This window comes from Nymphaea colorata, chromosome 4, assembly GCF_008831285.2.
Source record: "Nymphaea colorata isolate Beijing-Zhang1983 chromosome 4, ASM883128v2, whole genome shotgun sequence".
Lineage (NCBI taxonomy): Eukaryota > Viridiplantae > Streptophyta > Magnoliopsida > Nymphaeales > Nymphaeaceae > Nymphaea > Nymphaea colorata.
The window spans coordinates 23,384,589-23,404,618 of record NC_045141.1 but is presented as its reverse complement, the minus strand read 5'-3'; the positions used below and the strand labels follow the sequence as shown (position 1 = coordinate 23,404,618).

Here is a 20,030-nt window from a genome sequence, read left to right as displayed (position 1 = left end):
GATGGTATTGTTTTCATCCGCAAAGATAGCTTTCTTAAAGATATTTTAATGTTTTATTAATAAATTCGTATTGATTGTAATGTTTTTATGTAATTACGAAACTGTTTTATATATAAAGAGGTATTCATTTTGCTTTCAGTTAGGGGCGGAGGGAGGAGGGCAGCTGATTGAAAAAATCAAATTTTTTTAATTTGGTTTGGTCCGTCGCTCCTCTTTACCTTACTCATTGTCTCATCTTCATGCGACCCGCGAATTGTTTGATGGCCCTTAAAAAAAAAATGTTAGCTTCGCTTTCAATTGATATGAATTTTACTTTTTATTTTTATGTCATTTAAGCTATTTAAAAACCTAAAAAATACTGAATGTATCAATACTTCTAGTTATGTGTTTACCTAATTTTTCTTCTTTTTTTTTTTTGTCAAGCTCAACTAGTTATTTTTGTTTCATTTTTTCAATGTCTTGTTTTTTTCGATACTTTTTCTCCGTTTGAGTTCGTTGTTCATTTATCTGTTCTTTGATGTTGGAAATCCATAAACTATACTAAGATAAATCGGAACCAAATTAACGGCTAAACTCTACCGACTTGGTTATTTTTTCCCCCGAATCAGTAATCCCGTCCGCTGGAGATAAAAGCTTGCAGATATTCCACTACTTTTATCTGCCTTAAATTGTCACGAGAAAATACTATTTTTTAATAACGTAACCATTATGAGATCCTTCAATTATGCAACTGCAAGTACATTCCGCAGACACGTGCCCGAGTATTTAAAATTATATATTATTTATATAATATACGTCCATTGGTTGGGAACCTAAACGGCCTGTACTCTTTTCCTTCCCCATGTTACCATGTTTCCTCTTATTCTCACACTAATATCAGAGAAAATAATGACTTTGACTTCTGTATTAGTATATTGCTATAACTAAAAAAACAAACACAAACCCAACGAATATTAATTAACCAACATGTTATTTGATATTAGATGCGAAGGCAAAGGGTTCGGGTGAATTAAAGGCTAATTCCACCACTATGACTTGGGATAGACACTCTATGCACTATTTTCATATTGGTGTCTTTTTTCATGACACTAAAATTAAAGAAAAAATTTGTAATAAATGCATGATATTGAAAATCATACAAAAATTGACAATAAAAAAAAAATGAAAACATTGTTGTTGTGACACATGTTTTAAGAACTTGGTGTTCGTGTTTCAAGATTATAATAATCAAACATATCAAAACATTTACATATATATATATTAGACTAATTTTATAAAGACGTCGTTTTTCAGATTCAATTACCAAATAATAAAATACGATCACAGCATGTAATAGAAAACAATAATATGGTGCAGATTTTGTTAACTTTCCTCATCAAATGCTCCCAAAAACCGATTGACGCATGGATGAGACGGTTTGTGGTGTTTGGGGTAGCGTTGGAGCCACGCGTTAACCAATGTGAAGGCCTAGTACTGGTTTAAAGATGATAAAGCAAAAGAATATGATCAAACAAACGACAGTGGTTATTGAGAAGGTACTTCTGTATAACAATGAATGTGCTTCGTTATGTTGCATGTAATATCTAAAATGTGTAATTTACCGACAAAAACTTTGCAGATCGGCCTCTTTTTTATGAAAACATAGTTTGGCCACCCAAAATAAAATTCATAGCTCGGTCATTATCGGGTTGGCAACAGTCAGTTATTGTTCCACAAACTTGGCCTAAAATCAAGGTAGATTCATGTTGCAATAATATACAAAACCGCTTCAAATTTTTTGATAAACTCACAAAAAAGCAGTACATGAACCCATCTCAAATTTTTTGACAAACTAAATAAATAGTGACAATTTATCATTATTGCCAAATGAGCCCAAAAGAAACAGGCCATGTACACATAAGCATACAAATGTGCCAGTAAAAATACAAGCATTAAAAAAAACATGAAAACACGCAGATCGATGTCAGGTGATGCAATTATATTTAAAGGATTCCATAGCTTTCATGGAAAATAATGAAAAAACAGAACTCTCAACCAAACACACGGTCCCCATGAAATTTCATTTGTATAAGAATGTGCCAACATGAATTTTAAGCCACGACTAGTATAAATTACTTTACCAAGAAACATGATACTCGATCTAGAAAACAACATATATTATCAAACACGGACAGCTATTATACAAACCAAAGGCTGGGCGAAGAAAACAGGACGCATTTACCAAGATGAATTAAATCAACAAACTACTTCGATAGACAGTTGTTGACACTGTTATGGTAAAGGTAGAACAGGTGTGCACGAACTAGTTGTCCGCACTTGAGAATGTTTGGCTAAAGTAGTATGTCGATACTGTTCAACGAATCCATCACGAGTAGATTAATGAAACATAATGTGATAACATTTTATGAATACGGTATACTTTTAAAGCAGAATTATAGAACAAAGCATGTCTTTTCGTTTACGTATTAAATTGAGTGACCCCTAGTCGCACATATTTTAAAATTGCCTTGTATACTTGATTGAAGCGTGTTTGATAGGTCAGACATTTTGTATTCCGTGGACAATATGTCCGCGTGAGACTTGTAAGCCGACATTTCGTCATCGCCGGCATTCAAACACCACGAATCCACCGCGAGTTAATTTGGCGCGGTAAGTGTAGTACGTTGTAAAAGGCGGGGTGAACCGGTTGGAAAGGGCTGGGCTAAAGCCGCGAAGGGCTGCTTAGGGCATTACCTGTCGCTGAGCAGCGGAGCTCCTCTTCCCCTCTCCATCATTTCCGTCGGCTCATCGTCATCTGCTTCATCTATTCACAGTGGGAAGTCATCTGTCTATCTTCGGTCCTCACAGATCCTCCAAGAACAGGTTTTCTCTCCCTGTCTCCCTTTCCATATCTCTCTATCGCGCGCGCAGCATCCATCGGGCCGAAAGATTTGCCTGAAAGGGGTTTTGGGCCTGCTTTTGGTCGAGTTATGTTTAATGTTATTAGATTTCACAGAGACAATACGATTCCATGGCCCATTAGTGAAGATTGAAAACATCCCGGCGTGTTTTGAGTGGCCAAATTGTCGGGCAGTCCCGTTTGCAATTTGTCTTTCGAGTGCATTTTAGTTGATGATAGCTGTTTGCCCTAAATTAGTTATTCGTGCTTCCACACAACTTTCGTTTTCAGTTTGTTTACTCGGAAGTCGGAAGCTGGACAACTTATTTCCGCTAGTCAAGCAGTAAGAAACGTGTCCATGGTGGTAAGTTATTACAGATCGTCACGCGGCGGTCATGTTATCCAGAATAGTTATCGGTCGGTAGCTGTTTTTGACAATCAAACACTACCTAAACGTCGAAAGCCAATTATTCTTCCCATCAATTTTCTTCTCATCCACCTGCAGCAGCTCCCTACGACTGGAGACAGTCTGTGGCTCTCCGATGACCGGTCGAGACCTTTCGGTGAAACATGTAATGCATATTATTGATATTCTTGATATTCTTATTGGGCGTTAAAAGAATCATGTTTGAGCGACGTGACTTTTCTGTTCAGTACCCTGCACTTGAGTGACTTGGGGGTTGACCGTGATTGAACCCGATGGACCAGTGTTATTTATAGAAAAGATTCCTTTGATTTGGTTGAAAAGCTTGACGGGGTATCTCCTAATAGGCTGGTTTCATCGGCTTGATTGATAGATAGATAGATTAAATGAACATCTTTTTGACTCGTGGGCCTTTATGCTGTCCTCCAGGCAACATGGACGATATCCAGGCAAGCTTGCGTGAACTGGGGTTGGAACCAAATGGTATTTATGTTACTCAATCGTCTTTTCGTTAGGACATGCATGAACGAAATAAGAAGAGGTATGTACATAACTTATTTTTTCTCCCATCCAGCAAAAGAGAATGAGCACGATGGTTCAGAAAATTTTGAAGAACTACGCGAGAAGGATGAGGAGCTAGAGCAACATCCAAATGTTGTAGACGGTGATCATGTTGCAGATGGTGGTCATGTTGGTAGGTTGATCTGTTTCTGGATATATATTTTTTTTGGTTTTACTTATAGTTTTAATTTTTATGGCATTCGGAGATTACTTGTGTAGTGCGCTTCGTTTGAGTTTTGTTCTATTCAAGGACGACCCTATGGTCTGCTTTCTGCATCTATATACTTTTTGGCTCCATCTACTTATTGACGAGCTCTTTCTGTACATGTTTCTATTATTCGGTAGTCATTCACATGAACATTCAAATGGTTAGTCTCTGATTATACTGCAAATAACATTGTCGATGTATTGGGTTTTGTCTATGGGTCTCAGATACGGTGGAGAATGTCCAATCTGGTATGCATACTGTAGAACCGGAGCCCAATGGTAATATTTGACTGCCTGTCAACTACATTCTTTATTGTGGTCTTAGAAAATGGTGTTTTTTTCTGTATTGCGGTCTTGGCTGGATTTGAGATTTTACAGGTGCATCTATATTGGTGTTTGTTTTTTGTTTCTATAACAGTTATGTTTGCATTTCTCTTTTTTTTTTTGGTTTGGTTGGGTATAAATTTCAGAATACGAAAATGAAGTTGCTGCTCCAGAAAATGTGGAAGAGGAAGAGGAAGAGGAGAAGGAAGTGAATAAAAAGAGACATCTGAACGTGGTATTTATTGGTCATGTTGGTAAGTCCCGAACATGTGTTCTGTTCACTCAGATTCCATAGCCCCTCTCCTATGCTTTATGATTGTGATTTCTCAAAGATTCCCAATTACTGGATATAAGTATATGATTTTCACAGGTCTATGGAAATTTCATCTGAGAATGCAATCTAGATCTTGTGAAGCAAATTTTCACATTTTAGATCTGTGAATTTGGTTTTGCAGTGAAGCACAAAGCAAATAGCATGTACTCCTGTATTCTCTGCAAATGTCTTAAAATGAAGAAAGATTTGGAGAATGCAGATCAAATAGTTTTTCACTTTAGATTGGCAGTGTTCTCACTTCTCATGGACATGGAAATCTAATTGTTTTTCAATTCATAACAGCTATTTGTTTTTCGGGCTATCACGAATCAGCCTACTTGTGTTGTCAGCTTAGTGGAAACTGTGTTATGATATTTAGAGAAGCATGCTATAAATATGTAAAATAGTTGGTAGACACATAATATATGCATTTTTTGTTGTACAAAATGTCGAATATTCTTAAATATTTGGTGCACACAGTCATGCTACTTTCTTCAACATCAATTTGTTTTAAATTGCTCATATGCAGTTGCACTTTATGAGCTGTTTTTGGAATTTTCTTCTTGTGAAGAATTTATAGAATTTCACATCTACCCTGTTGGACTTGTGCATCTAATTTTGTCCTATCTGCTTCGTACTCATTGTTTCCTTCTCTGGCGACCTTGATGCTGCTAATATTGACTCATTAATGAATCTCCTGTTAATCAATAACCAGTTATTCCCTATGCATGAGCTCAGGTAGAACCATATTCCACAGAAATTGGTTCATTAATGAAGCTCCGGTAGTATTTGATCATTAATCAAGATGTTCACCACAATGACCTCAGCTAGAATTTTTCATATAGATATGTTTCTACTTGGCAATCTTCATTCTTTTTGGATGTTTACAATTATTGTTGAGAATGGATAGAGCTGTCATTTACTGCATTACAAGATGGTTAATGAGCTTGATTTCGCAAGTACACTTGGGACATTGGTCATGTTGTGACAAAGCAGGATGATGGTTGTCAAAGGACTTCAAGTACTGAGAGAGAGCCCTTCCTTACATATGACCACATCTTTTTAGTGTTTTAATCCATTATGACACAGCATCTGCATGATGCATATTTTTATTCAATCAAAGTTGATATTGAAGGATTTCATAAACTGATAGTCATAAAGGCAAACAGAGGTTTTTACAAAAAGAAACCTGCACAAAGCCTGTTTCTAAATTTATGCATGCATTTCCCATACACTTTACAGTGTCTTTTGGGATGATTTTTCACAATGACATGCTATTTAGTAATTGTTTTATGAAAAATCAGTCAGCATAATGACCATAATATAGATGATTGTGTTTTTGCTTGTCCCGCTTATTTAAGTCTTTGTTATGGGTTGTGACTGCTTAAGACTCATAGGTATCTATGTGTGACAGATGCTGGCAAATCAACATGTGGAGGACAGATATTATTCCTTAGTGGTATGGTTGATGATCGAACAATCCAAAAGTATGAGAAGGAAGCAAAGGACAAAAGCAGGGAAAGTTGGTGAGTCTGTTTTTCTGCAATTGACAGACGAGAGGAGTAAAATTTGGTCGCACTATTTCTTTTTTTTCCTCTTGAGGCATGCTTCTTGGAAGTGCTTGCATACAGAGACATCTGATAAAATTGGAACTATACAAAGAAGGTTGCCAAATGCTACAAATGTTTGTACTTTGTAGTGTTGGCACTGGCTGCTATGTTAAATGCTTTATCCATAAAACTTGTGCAGTCTATAAGCATTACCTAGTGACTATCCTGACTAAGAATATGTAGATAGGTTTTTTAGGTTGATGAGCATTGTGTCTAAAGCTTTATGTAAATGAACATATCATGCAAGGATAACAAACTCTGTAGTATGCATGAGTCACATTATGCATGAGTCACATAAATAAAGTTAAAATGTTAGCTTTAGGGTCCAGGTTTAGAACTTAGAACTTAGAAGTCTCTTTACGTGGGGCCTTTAGTCTTTAGTGCTACTTACTATCAGTTGGAACATATTTATCTTTAGTTACCTTTACCCTCTGTTGCATTTCCTGCAGATAGGATGCTGAACTTGTTTATTCTTCACCCCTTTTTGTTGCCACTCATTAAGTTGAAATAAGTGTTTTTTTCCCTCTCTCTCTCTCTCTCTCTCACCATTTCTAACCATGTTTATGGCTATCCACTTTCCAGAAAATGGACCATTTGGTATCACCTGGTATGGGTGGTCAAGAAATGGATCCGATTCATTTCACTATCTTTTGTAGCGAGAAATATAAGCCATGTTCGGATTAACAACAGAAACATTTCCGGCATTTCTAGTTTGTACAAAATTTTGTTTTTCTTGCCCTTAATGAGGCCCCAGAAGTAATTAGTGGACAACAGTTGTTACTTTGCATTTGAATAGTAATTAGTGGACAACAGTTGTTACTTTGCATTGCCATGTATGATCAAAATTCTTCTTACTTAATGCAAAAATGCAAAATTGTAGAATGTAGATAGATTATATATATGTCCAAAATTTTAATGCAAAATGTAGAATGCATATATATATATATATATATATATATATATATATATATATATATATATATATATATATATATATATATATATATATATATATATATATATATAGCACATGCATTTGGCAGCAAATATAAAAGCTTTAGCCATACCAGGATTTATTTTATTGTTATTTTTCTTTGACTGATTTTTTTTTTTGTATTTCATTATGGATAGCTGATGCTGTTCACTTGTCATTCCTTGTTGTTTCTGATTAGTTTAACCTAACCACATTGTAGGTATATGGCATATATCATGGACACAAATGAGGAGGAACGAATAAAGGTTCGCAGTTGCTACTTTGTATTGTGATATGCCAACTACACATGCTTCTATTCAGTGTGCAGTCTTTTTTTTGCTTGTTCTAGGGAAAATTGACGTTATCTCTGTGAAGTTACACTTTGCCATGTTCTCTGGGATTTAAATTTTGATATCAAATACTTTTCCATCACATTTATAAACTATAATCAGTAACAGCTCTTGTTTCATTGGAAAGCACTGTGTCTCTTTTCTCCTTCTTGCGAATATTTTGATGTTATTAACTTATTGCATGTTTCTTCAGTCACTAAGTGTTGGTTCCTAAATATCCATTCCTATAAGGAAGTACTTGCTTTTGTCTATACCTCTCAAAGTTGAGATTTTTGCTGCAAATTATTTTTATTTGTTTTATTTGAAGTACATTTATATTTTTGTCTTGCTGCTTAGTGTTTCTTCCCCTATTATAAGCACAGGTGAACACTTTAGTTTTCTTGTTGCTGAGCTTCTATCAACTAATTGAAACAGTGTGTTGTTCGTGTACTTCAAAATATGTTTAGCTTGTGGATCACATCTTTCTCTCTCTCTCTCTCTCTCTCTCTCTCTCTCTCTCTCTTTTTTTTTTTGTGTGTGTGTGTGTGTGTGCCATTGTGCGCGTGTGTGGGGAGGGGGGGGGGTGGGGACCCATCATATTTGTGCTTGACATGTATTTATTACATCCGTCAGTTTCACTCACTACCTTTTTAATTTGTGCTATAGGGGAAGACAGTGGAGGTTGGAAGGGCTCATTTTGAGACAGAGACAACGAGATTCACCATCTTGGATGCTCCAGTATGATTAATTCATTTCCTTTTTAATAAAGCTTTGTTGATGATTGCACTTGAAAGTTATAGTGAATAAAAATTGTTATCATGTTTATGTTGTACCCTGTGTTACATGGGCTGTTCTGTTTGGGTGCCAGACTCACATTGACAGCTTGACATGGACACCTCTGAAACATGGTATAAAATTCTTTGAGTGCAGTGAAACTGCACATGGCTGTTTTTGTCCAAGAATGGATTGTTTTTTAAGTTTGATAAAATCTAATCTTATCCAGAAAGTGGAATTAAAATTCGTTTTTGAGGCCGTTCTCGGTTGTTTTATTAATATAATTATTTTATTAGTAAATATTGTTATTTTGTCTTAGTCTTTGAAACTTTAGTAATAAAAATATTCTTTATTATTGGAGTTGTGTGCTGTTTCATTCTATTGACTGTAAATTTATGTGAACATATTGCCATTTGTTGAACAATTATTACTACTGCCTTCATCGTGCTTGTGTGTGTGTGTATATTTATATATGTATTACAGTATTACTATTACTATAGCTGATGAAGTAAAATTGTAGGAATAATTATAGACTAGTAGTCAATGTCCCTGCACTCAAACTTTTTGACATTAATTCATTCCCATCTTCGACACCCTCACTTTCACTGATGTGACATAGGTTGTACGTGTTCTTACTATTCAATATCAAATTTAGTAGATACAATGTCATACGATGTGGATGTGTCCTGTTTCCAGGCCATCTGGTTGTTAAGCTGAGTCTTTTGCCTTCCTTTATCTGTTGATCTGTCAAGCTGATTATGTGACACTTCTTATTTATTTGATAAATGCATTTTGAAAGATGTTGATTCCATTGTTTATGTAATTACTAATAATATATCAAAGAGCTGGTGCATATGGTTAAGGCCTCATCTATGAGTAGTTTTTTAATTTGGACTGCAATATCCAACTGTAAAATTATTTCCGATGGTATCTCCATATACTAGTCTATTATTTGACTGTATCGCATCTTTCCTTTCTTTTTGAGAGGAACTGTACGTTTTCTATCTTAGATTGCTAGGTTTCTGTGTGTTTATAGGTTTCTCTGGTTGTTATAACTTATAAGCATTAATGCAGGCATTTTATTTTATTTTTCTTCACTGATGCTAAAATACTAGCAGAAATTTGTGGTAGAGTTAACCATGGGATGCTTATATGGGAAGCTTTTCTGGCCTCAAAGTGGACATTCTTGATGGTGAATGGATGTTGGAATAGTCATAATTGTTGCTTTTCTTCTTCTTTCATTCTTTCCACGGCTAGATTGAACTTTTTTATTGTTTTAGTTATCATTAAGCTGCATAGCTAGTTACTGACTTGTGGTACTTTGTAATCTCATTATTGGACATTTTCTCTTAAAGAAAAGAGAGAAGCAACTGTGAACAACATGACAAGGTGGGAAACCCTAAAAAAATTGCTGCACTATATTTTTTCTTAACCACAGTGTTTATTTAAGAAAACTAGTTTTTGATTTTAATTTTCCATCATTATTTGTTTACTTAAATGATCCTGCAATTTCCTAGACTCATCTCAAGGGGCTTTGTGTGATGGGATGTTCTGATGCAGTGGACAAATACGTCCTAGCCTTATCCATTATTCGTGAAGTGGCTGTTTTGCTAGTCTTTGCACTTCCATTCTATAATGACTATTTATTTTTTATTTTTATTGTCAACTTAATTTGGAAAAGAAACTGAAGAAAAACCTTTACTTTTTTGCTTGGTTAGTTGCAGACGGATCAGCATTGCAATATCCCTTTTTCTGATGTGGTGTTTATATAATTTGGTTGTCACTTACAGATAGCAGTTGGCTATGTTTTACACTTTTACTTATGTCATGCCTTTAATGTGTGTAGGGCCATAAAAGTTATGTTCCAAACATGATAAGTGGGGCTTCTCAGGCAGATATTGGAGTTCTGGTGAGTATGTTTACTGATATTGTAGTACTTTAATGCTGTCTAGGTGTCCCAATTCTGAAAGTACAATGTCTCTTTCTCTGTAGGTTATATCCGCGCGAAAGGGTGAGTTTGAGACTGGATATGAGAGAGGCGGTCAAACACGTGAACATGTCCAACTTGCAAAGACATTAGGGGTTACTAAGTTGGTTGTTGTTGTCAATAAAATGGATGATTCGACTGTGAAGTGGTCCAAGGACCGGTAAGTCCTTGTGCATTTGTCTTTTCCTACCTTCATGTTTGTGTTCTCTTTGTTGTTTCTCAAGACTTAAGAGCTATTCTCTTTTCCATTGACATAGACATAATTTCGCTAGTGTTTGACAGTTGTTTTATTCTCTTTCTCCAGATTTGATGAAATTGAGTCAAAGATGATACCTTTTTTAAGATCTTCTGGCTACAATGTTAAGAAAGGTAAATGATCTTCATCTAATTTTGTCACGTCTTACACACCAATACTATCAGTTGTCTAGTTACACATACTGTCCATGTGAATCTTCTGAAGCAAGCTGAAGAAGTCAATAAAACAAAATTCTGAATTTAAGCTTTCTGTTCCTTACCATGCTTCGGAAATTTGTGATTTTTTCTTGTAAATCAAGGCTCTTGAATGCACTTTTTTTTGTTTTTTGTTTTTTTGTCAGCTTATAATGACTTGAATTCCAACTCAATGCTCTTCATTTCAATTATTCTTTTTCCTCTGAAGGCATGTATGTCTGTCTTGCAGATGTTCAATTTCTTCCAATATCTGGTCTGGTTGGTTCAAACATAAAAACTAGGTTGGAAAAAAGTGTGTGTGGATGGTGGAATGGACCTTGCCTTTTTGAAGTTCTTGATACTGTTGAAGTTCCTCCACGAGATCCAAAGGGTCCACTGAGGTACTAGCAACACTTGCTTGATACATGATCTGATAGAGTTCCTATGATGCATCTGATGAGCAAGAAATGATCCTGTTTTACTTTTGTTTCACCCTATATTATGCTTGTTGTGATGGCACACTGGTGGAAATGTGAACCTAGAATTATTTTTGTCTATTGCTTGTTGTTATTATTATATACCTACACATATAATTCAAGCATATTCCTGAAGCTAGTACCAGCAATAGAAAGTGGATCTACTTCACTGGCCGCTACTTAGTAATATTGGTTTATACTGCTGCTGCCTCTCTGACATGGCTTTTATTGTCATCTGATTTTTTTCTGATACGATGGCCTCTGTACTTTGACAAGGATGCCAATAATTGATAAATTTAAAGACATGGGGACAGTTGTTATGGGTAAGATAGAGTCTGGATCTATCCGTGAAGGCGACAATCTGTTGGTCATGCCCAATAAGGTCTTTTGCTCTTTGTCTCTTTTTTCTTTTGTTCTTTCTTCATTTGCTGTATCCATTGAAAATGTTCAATTGAACTTCTGCTAACTCCTTTTTGTTCTACAGGCGAGTGTGAAAGTGCTGGGCCTATATTGCGATGAAAATAAAGTGAGGCGTGCTGGGCCTGGTGAAAATGTTCGTGTTAGGTTATCAGGAATCGAGGAGGATGATATTTTGGGCGGGTTTGTCCTTTCAAGTATCTGTAAGTAAAAATTATATTTTTAATATATGTTGGCATTAATGTTACTTTCATTTTCCGTGATTAAAGTTACTTCCAATATAAATTGCTTGGAAGATAGGATCCCACCTTTATTAGAAGAGATAATATGCACATCAAAAAATGGGGACGCCCAGTATCAAGAACGCATAGGCAAAAGCCAACACAACTGCCAAAGACCCTGGCAGTCGCAAAGACAAAATGGGACCACTGGTCCAAACGATAGAAGACTCAATCAGTACCAGGACAAAAAGCTAAACCAAAAGTAGGACACCAAATGATAACAAGCTAGAGCCATCATTCTGTGTCGATTTTACAATCTCTGTACCCATACCTACAAATCAGAAGCCCTGCATTGAGGGTGGGGAGATGATTGATGATGAGGATGCGATCACCGCAAGAAACAAGATCGTGCCAGCTCGTTGAAGGAGCCTGTTGCAGTTAAGAAAGGCCTTCATGTGCCTGCTCCAGCCTTTGTTGTTAGTTATGATTCTCTGCCTAGATCTGGAAGATCTTCTACTCTGCAGCCAGTTAGCTAGCAGCCCCATTTCAGCCTGGTCCCTTCTATCCTCAGCTCTCAAAGCTTGACTATGCATGTGCCCATCATTAACACTGAACCACACTGCCATCACCCACCTGTTATCATTAATTTTGGAGGAGATGATTTGCTCCACTGCATCCATTTCAAGCTCCTCAATTTTCCTTCAGACAACCCCTGTTTTGAGCCAGATTTTAAGCAGAGTATGCTCGTCCTCATCTAAGTTCATGGAACTGTAAACTTCGGTGCAGGATCTCCATATGAGCATCTTAAAAGGAAGCAAAGTACTTGCATAATCTTGTCATGAGCAAAACAATTCCTAAGCCTCCAAATAACTGCATCAAAGGAAACAATCCAACATTTTTGCAGCCACTTCGAATGCCATTGTTTCTTAATCCAGAGCTCAGATTCTTTAGCTACATCATTTTTCGTCACTCGATGGTGCCCAAACATAGAAGCAAGGAATGCCCAAACGGGAAAGTATGACACAAATTTGTCCTCTTTCCGTTACCATACAGTGAGACCTTAAAATTCTGTATTCTTATTCAGCAACTTGTATCTATCTATAATATCCTTTCCTTCGCTACTAAGTTTTTGGTTTCTTCTATTTCTTGAGTTTAGTTCCTGTCCGAACATTGTAATGAAGAGTATCTGGAGAACTTTTTGATATATTAAAAGCATTTAATATACCTTCTTCAAGACAAATAACTAACTTTGCTTCATGTGTTCACCATTGATAAAGCTCAAATAAGCTGGTAATAAGTGCTATTTGAATGTATCTTCCCACCATTGTTACGAATATCATTCTTGGCAAATTATTGGCAAGGTTTTTGTCAGGTATTTTTTGGCAAAGTTTTTTTGAAAAAAATTTGGGGATATTTCTGCAAATTTAAAAAAAATAAAAATCCTAAAGATTAGAAAAAGTAAAGTAAATGAGGAAATAATAAAAAACGAAAAAATCATCAAAAATAATGAAAAATAGCGCGATCTTCTTTTTTTGACAAGATTTTCCTGATATTTTTGTTTTACTTGTTTTTCTCATAAATATTTCTAGATGGTCGAAAATCCCATGATATCTATGGGAGTGCTTGCAACTGGTCTGCAGCATATTTACTTTATAATAATTATGTTTGTGGGTATAGATGTTGAGTTGCTGAGTGGAATTGCCCATCCACATTGCTAGGTGCAGTTGCAGCAAACAACTTTAAGAAACTATTGGGTGCTGGTGTGTGAGTTCATGCTGAACAACAATTATCGACGAATACATTATTGTCAAAGACTGTCGTTGTGGGACTCTGTACTGTGTGAAAATAGGAATTGGCAGATTGGTTCTTAAATTTGAGTATTTGGACACTCAGTCAAAGTTGTTGTTTGAACTTTGAAGCATGATGAGAATTTGTATCTAATTGCATGGTCTTACGGTGTCATATTTCAAGATTTTTCTTCCCATTGTGGAACATAAAAGATAAAACCCGTTATGTTGGTGGGAACTTTCCATTGATGATATTGCAGACACATTTTAAGATAGTTAAGTTGGAAGAGCATGATCCATCTGAGTTGCACCTATACTGTTTTACTGATTCAAGTGGTTTATTTGTCTTGTGAAGCAAAGCCGATTTCTGCTGTCTCAGAATTTGATGCTCAGTTGCAGATACTGGAATTGCTTGACAATGTGCGTATGTTTCTCTGACGGGCTTGGTTAACCATCTCTGTTTCTGACTTCCTGCTATAATTCAAGCTTTCTGCTTGCAAGCTTTTGATGGTATCTTGATTTTGTCAGGCTATTTTCACTGCTGGCTACAAGGCTGTGTTGCATATTCATTCTATTGTTGAGGAGTGTGAGATAGTGGAGCTGTTGCAACAAATAGATCCAAAGACGAAGAAGCCCATGAAAAAGAAAGTTCTCTTTGTAAAAAATGGTGCAGTTGTGGTTTGCCGCATCCAGGTATAGGCAATGAGGCATTTCTAGTTTGGACAGTTGATTATTATGGTTATTTTTTTAAATGCAAGTGAGTTAATTGTTTGTCTGATGTGAAGGTGAATAACCTGATTTGCATTGAGACCTTCAGTGATTTTCCCCAGCTCGGAAGGTTTACTCTTCGTTCTGAAGGTAAATTGTTGAAAATTTTCTGCTTTATCTTCTGATTGGGGACTTCCTGTCCGCTGAATCCTTCCTCGTTCTGCATCTTTTACAGGAAAAACCGTTGCAGTAGGCAAAGTTACTGGTCTTCGTCCATCAGGCAGTACCTGATTCTCTTGATGAAAATTTTTGCAGATGGTAATGATCTGTTTTTTTTTTTTCTTTTCCTAGTTCCTTCCATGTTTAATCTGCTTTAGTCCATTTTACACGTCTGTGCATGCGCAAGCACGAGTCTTAGAGATGGGCGAGGCTACTTAGGTTTCTGCCTTCTGTTGCATGTTATTTTTTATATACAGGCTGTGCTTGCATGTGTCCATCTTATTGTTTCATCTGCCTTGATTAGCTTGATGTGATAAGTTCTTCCAGGTTGGATGAGCAAGACTTTACATGTCTCGAGAGTGAAGATTTTTTCTCTAGCAAAATGATGTCGGTGCATGTCATCAGTTCTGTGATGAGGGGATACCTAAGCAAGCAGTTTGAGATCTGCAGTTTTAGCTTTTCATCCGTCCGTGGTGATTATTTCCACTGATGTGCATGTTTTAAGTTGCATATGCGAGAGGGGTTTTCAGAGTTTGTGCAATTAATTATACGTGTAGTGAATTAGATTGTTTGTTTTGTCTTCGAACCCCAGGAGGGGCATCATAGTTCATGATGACACTGGAATCTGGATGTCGAAATGTTTTTGAGTTGGGTTCTTGTTTGGCTGGTGTATTGGATTCTGCTCGATGCATTTACTGGCGGAATAAGAGTTATATCATATATGAGCTTTACATTTTCAGAACAGGGAAAAAACAAAAGTGTGAACGCAAACTTATACTGGAACTTAGTTTTGGACGTGGACTGTTTGACAACCTCGGGCTATTATGGGAGCCATGGGTACGCCATTGCCGTCACTGACGCTTAGAGATCAGAATCTAGGGAATGGAGGAGGCTGAGCCTTGGGTTACTAATTTTTCATTCATCTGAAAATGTTCTTGTTATGGTAAGGGCTAAATATTGCTGTCAGTGTGTTCGGGCCTAACGTACCCAAGCGACGTTTAGGCCCAGGGAAGAGTTGGTATTTAATTAAGGGTTGTCTCTGCTGTCCTATATGCCGCTACGGTGGAGCACCCCCAGGAATACATTTGCCCCGGGGAGTAATCTCTGAGGCTAACCCATAATTGTAACAAAATCGTCGGCGCATTATTATGGCGGTCCCCTTCTACATAGTCGAAACAAAAAAAAAAAGCCTGAGGTAAGACATTTTCTAGCTGAAGCAGGAGATGCGGTAAGCTAGAAAGTTTGATTCGAGTAGCAGCCACTGCTGATACTTAAATTTCAAGTGGTCTGAATAAGTTCTTTTAACTATCAACGTGAAAGCTATTATACTGCTGAAAGGACGTTATCCCAACGAAGTAAATGAACCATGTCACTGTAGCCTAATCGAGTAAAATAGATAATCTGGCTGCTTTTTAATGAGCGGGAGAAAGTTACTTTTTCATACATTTATTAGGTAATAAGTGAGAAAGTTACTTGTGCATATGTAGTAAAGGAGGGTAGAATGTTTTTTTTTTAAGTTTTTTTTAATTTTTTTTTCATTTTCAATTGTCTTTACAATATTTTTTTTCGAGTGAAGTCATTAACTAGTGCATGAAAAATAAGAAATTGTGCACAGTGCTCATAACCAGGTTGGGTAATAAGCTATCTCGTCTTAACGCAAAATTGGGAGTTCTCGTGCCTATGTATAAATGGGTGGCCGCTTGACTCCGGTGCAGCCTTTTAGGAGCATCTATAAAGCCCTTCTGACAGCATTTTAAGAACATCCAAAGTAGAAAAGGTTAGTTTTTTTCCTTTTTTTCCCCAGTTGTTTCGGTCTTGCTCGCGTTGCCGTGTGCTTTCATTGCAGTTAGATTTCAGACGAGCAAGGCGTTATATCATCATCTTTTGACATTTACAAAGTGGTATTAATAAGGCCTTTACATTTGGGAGAATGGAGATTTCCGAAAATTTTATATTCCCAGTTTTAAGTACTGGTGCATCATTCTTGCACTCTAGCTAAATCGTTTGTTCAACGAACAATTGGTTATTCAGATTGCTAAACCCTGATCAGCTAATAATCATCAATTGGTAAGTTCTATAATATTATTTCTTCCATACACGAAAAGGCTCGATCCTCGGATTTCATCAAATAATCCATGCTTGATCCATTTATATAATATATAATGTAAAAACAAGTTGACTCTGAGTTCTTGAGGGGGATGACAGATCTGGTTTCTGGTTTAACATCCTGTACTAAGCAATTTTATCAGAATCGGCCTGGTGGCTAACCGATTTGATTCGGTGGCCAATTCACGAGTGCCACATGTTAATGTTTTTGGTTCTTTTAAAATATATTAATAGCTTTATTGTCTCAATTAGTTTTTATCTATTTTTTCAAAATCAATTTTCAGATAATTTTTATCGATTCACAGTAGATTCAGGGCTCATTCATCGAATGACCAGCTTGGCCGGCTTGAGTACCAACCCGCATTTTACAACTAAGACATAATTAGCATCACAAACTCTTCGTCTGAACACATTTGTGAAGGTATATACGACTGTTCTAGACAGTAATAGCTTAAACACATTTTGTGAAGATTACTTAACTGTTCTAGACAGTGAAAGACAAGTTGCCAACAAGATCTCCACATCCACGTGCGGAGGGGTTTCACCTAAGGACCTTCCAGTTGCAGGAGATAAAAAAAAATGCTACGATCTCGCCTTCATCTCTAACATTGTAAGATACTGGTTGCTTTAGGTCCAACCTTTGGTCCAATGGGCAGACAATGTATTCTAGCAACGGACGGCCATGGCGTGATCTTATCAGGTCTCGTTGACGCCACAAGGGAGCCCACTGCTGTTTATTGTTTTCATTTGAAGCTTATAGAAGCAAGAAACTGAAGATGGCACAGGCTATTGTCTCTTTTTCTCTACAGAAAAATTCAGTTCTTCAACAATTAGTTGCTTCTGCTTTCCATTTCAATGGAAAGCCACATAAATCGTGAAAAAAAAAGAATAAATACAATATGACTGTTTTATTTAACAATGTTTCCTGGACATCCCAATCAGCATAAATAATGTGGGTTGTATAGACATTGGTAAACAATATATGTTGGATGCAAAAATGGGAAGGGGGGAAAAACGAGGAAGATGTCCTCCTTCATCTCTATGTATGGTTTAATGTTTTTAGTTTTCCTTAACTTGTTCCTGTCTTCTCGTGAAAAAATTGCAGTTCTTAATCAATCATGGCTTGATGACCCAATACCCACCTGCAACCATGGGGATGACCCAGCCCCCAAGCTGATGTCCTTCAGCTCACCAAGCTTCCCAATCTTCACCCTACTATCTACTTCATCCTCCACAGGCGTCTTGGGGCTCATGCCCAGCCATGAGGGATGTATGTAAGAAGCGGCCTCCCTGACCTTCCTCTCTTCTTCGAGGACGCCGGCGTGCTCGTCGGCCGGCGCTGGCAGATTGAGGTCAATCTGATCGTGGAAGGTGGGCCTCTGCCTCTGGTTCCGCACCTGCACCAGGGCGTCGGTGGCGTTTGAGGTCACCCAGTGGCACCTCTTGTGGCCGCCGAGTGCTTGGCCGGTTTCGAATGTTCTGTGGCATATGGAGCATTCATGGACCTTGGGCTTCTTCTTGATCGGCGGCAACATGGTCTGCGGCGGTGGCTGAGACAAAAGCTTGGTCCTGGTTGTAATGGAGTAATCGTCATGAGTGATCACATCTTCTTCCAAGTAGCTCTCTTCTTGTTCATCGACCTTGGCGTAACACCCCTTCACCTTCTTGTGGCTAGCTCTGTGGCCCCCCAATGCCTGGTGCGAGTTGAACACCTTCTTGCAGGCCTTGCACTCGAATCCCCTCGGCGCTGCCACCGCAAATCCGCCGCGATCGTTGGAGATTATCCGGCTGCTCGACGGATCTTCCTTGGTGGCCGACGCGCACGACTCTTCGGTTTCGACGGGGATCCGCCTGTCCGCTCTCGGTCGGTGGTCGACTCGTCCGGAGGCCAGCATGACCAGGCAATTCGCCGCCAGGTCGTCCTCCTCCTGGCTCGAGTTCGAATTCGAATTGCACTGCTTCGCCACCCTCTCCGTCCGCTTCCCCTTGGGCCACCCCTCAGCCCCAGCCGCTGCTGCCTCTGCTGCCGCCGCCTCCACCTCGTCGTCCCCGGAGACGAGCGACTCCGCGTCTGACGTGCACTTCCCGTGCTCGAGGAACGACTTCCAGGACGTGAACTCCTCCCCGCAGTTCTCGCAGACCCTGCAGCTCTTGAGTCGGTTGGGGTTGGTCCGCAGCGCGTACATGCGCCTGATCGGCGACTTCCCCGGCTTGTCCTCCCAGTTGCTCGTCGGATCTCCGTCCTCTACGTGGCCGTCGGCGTCCCCGCCGATGCCGTGGGCTCTCATGTGCCCACCGAGCGCTCTTCCACAGCCGAAGCCCTTCTTGCAGATCTTACAGTAGTGCTTGAAGCCTTGATGATTGTGGTGTTGATCCATACAACACCAGCAACGTCTCCTGTTTCTCTCCCTAAACTCTACACCAACAAGCGCTTCTTTGCTTTATCATGCATGGCTTCCGGCTGTGGAAGGTGAATAAGAAGAAAGGTGAATTTCGGAGAAGGAAGGAGCAAAAGAAGGAAGATGGTATTGGTGAATGAGAGCCAACCAAATAGTGAGGCTGAGAGAGAGAGAGAAGACAGAAGAGAGAGAGAGAGAGAGAGAGGACTTTTTCAATGAGTGGAGATAGAAGAGTGGTGGGTGGTGCTGGTGAGGAAGGGGTGGCGCCGCCGGAATTGGGGTCAACGTGCCGGAATGGACGAAGGATTAGCCAGGCTTTTCCGGCGAGAGGGCGCGTAACGGACAGCTGTTTCCTCACATCGCTTCCATTCTAAGCCAAGAAAGAGGTAACCGTTCCCCTCGTCTGTCGGTTGGTGAAACGCGCCCCATTCTTTCCGCACAATTCCCTTCCTATCCCCTTCCCCCCTCTCCTCTCCTCCATCAACTCTTCCCCACCCCAACTTTTTCCTGTAATCACAAACAACGCCTTCTTTATTTCTTTCTTTTTGTTTTTAATTTCTCTCTCTCTCAGTTTCTTCTACGTTACAATGAAACGTCTTTCTTGAAGAAATTTATGAAAATCAATCATCTTTATAACTTACAATATAAAATAATGCCTTCACCACAACTGAAGTTTGCTTATTTGCTCTCTACCAGACAGTAAGTGCCCAAGTCTTGAATTGAGTGTAAGATGCGTTTCATGAACTAATAAATGATAAAGGGTAGGTGAAGTTTTCATAAGCGTGAGCTTCATATATGAGAAGCACGATGAGCCGTTTTGCAATTAACAACAAGAGGCAGCCTTGAAATGGAACTCTCCTCCGAGAGAGCAAACAATGAATGCCATAC

At 38.4% G+C, this 20,030-nt stretch overlaps 2 protein-coding genes across 2 annotated transcripts; one reads left to right on the top strand and one right to left on the bottom strand.

Annotated features, from left to right (window-relative positions):
- Positions 1 to 2,692: 2,692 nt before the first annotated feature.
- Positions 2,693 to 15,368, top strand: LOC116253019 (uncharacterized). The gene is made up of 19 exons (XM_031627725.2): positions 2,693 to 2,862; positions 3,732 to 3,785; positions 3,877 to 3,996; positions 4,296 to 4,349; positions 4,541 to 4,648; positions 6,122 to 6,233; positions 7,511 to 7,556; positions 8,286 to 8,357; positions 10,240 to 10,302; positions 10,386 to 10,540; positions 10,685 to 10,749; positions 11,060 to 11,210; positions 11,562 to 11,667; positions 11,770 to 11,905; positions 14,066 to 14,130; positions 14,239 to 14,403; positions 14,496 to 14,568; positions 14,654 to 14,736; positions 14,965 to 15,368. The coding sequence occupies exons 2-18, from the start codon at positions 3,737 to 3,739 to the stop codon at positions 14,707 to 14,709; spliced, it is 1,596 nt and encodes a 531-aa protein (XP_031483585.1). The 5' UTR covers positions 2,693 to 2,862; positions 3,732 to 3,736; the 3' UTR covers positions 14,710 to 14,736; positions 14,965 to 15,368.
- A 2,042-nt stretch (positions 15,369 to 17,410) lies between these two features.
- On the bottom strand, positions 17,411 to 19,557 carry LOC116252400 (zinc finger protein ZAT4-like). Its single transcript, XM_031626630.2, has one exon. The coding sequence runs from the start codon at positions 19,119 to 19,121 to the stop codon at positions 17,856 to 17,858; it is 1,266 nt and encodes a 421-aa protein (XP_031482490.1). The 5' UTR covers positions 19,122 to 19,557; the 3' UTR covers positions 17,411 to 17,855.
- Between the last annotated feature and the right edge of the window lie 473 nt (positions 19,558 to 20,030).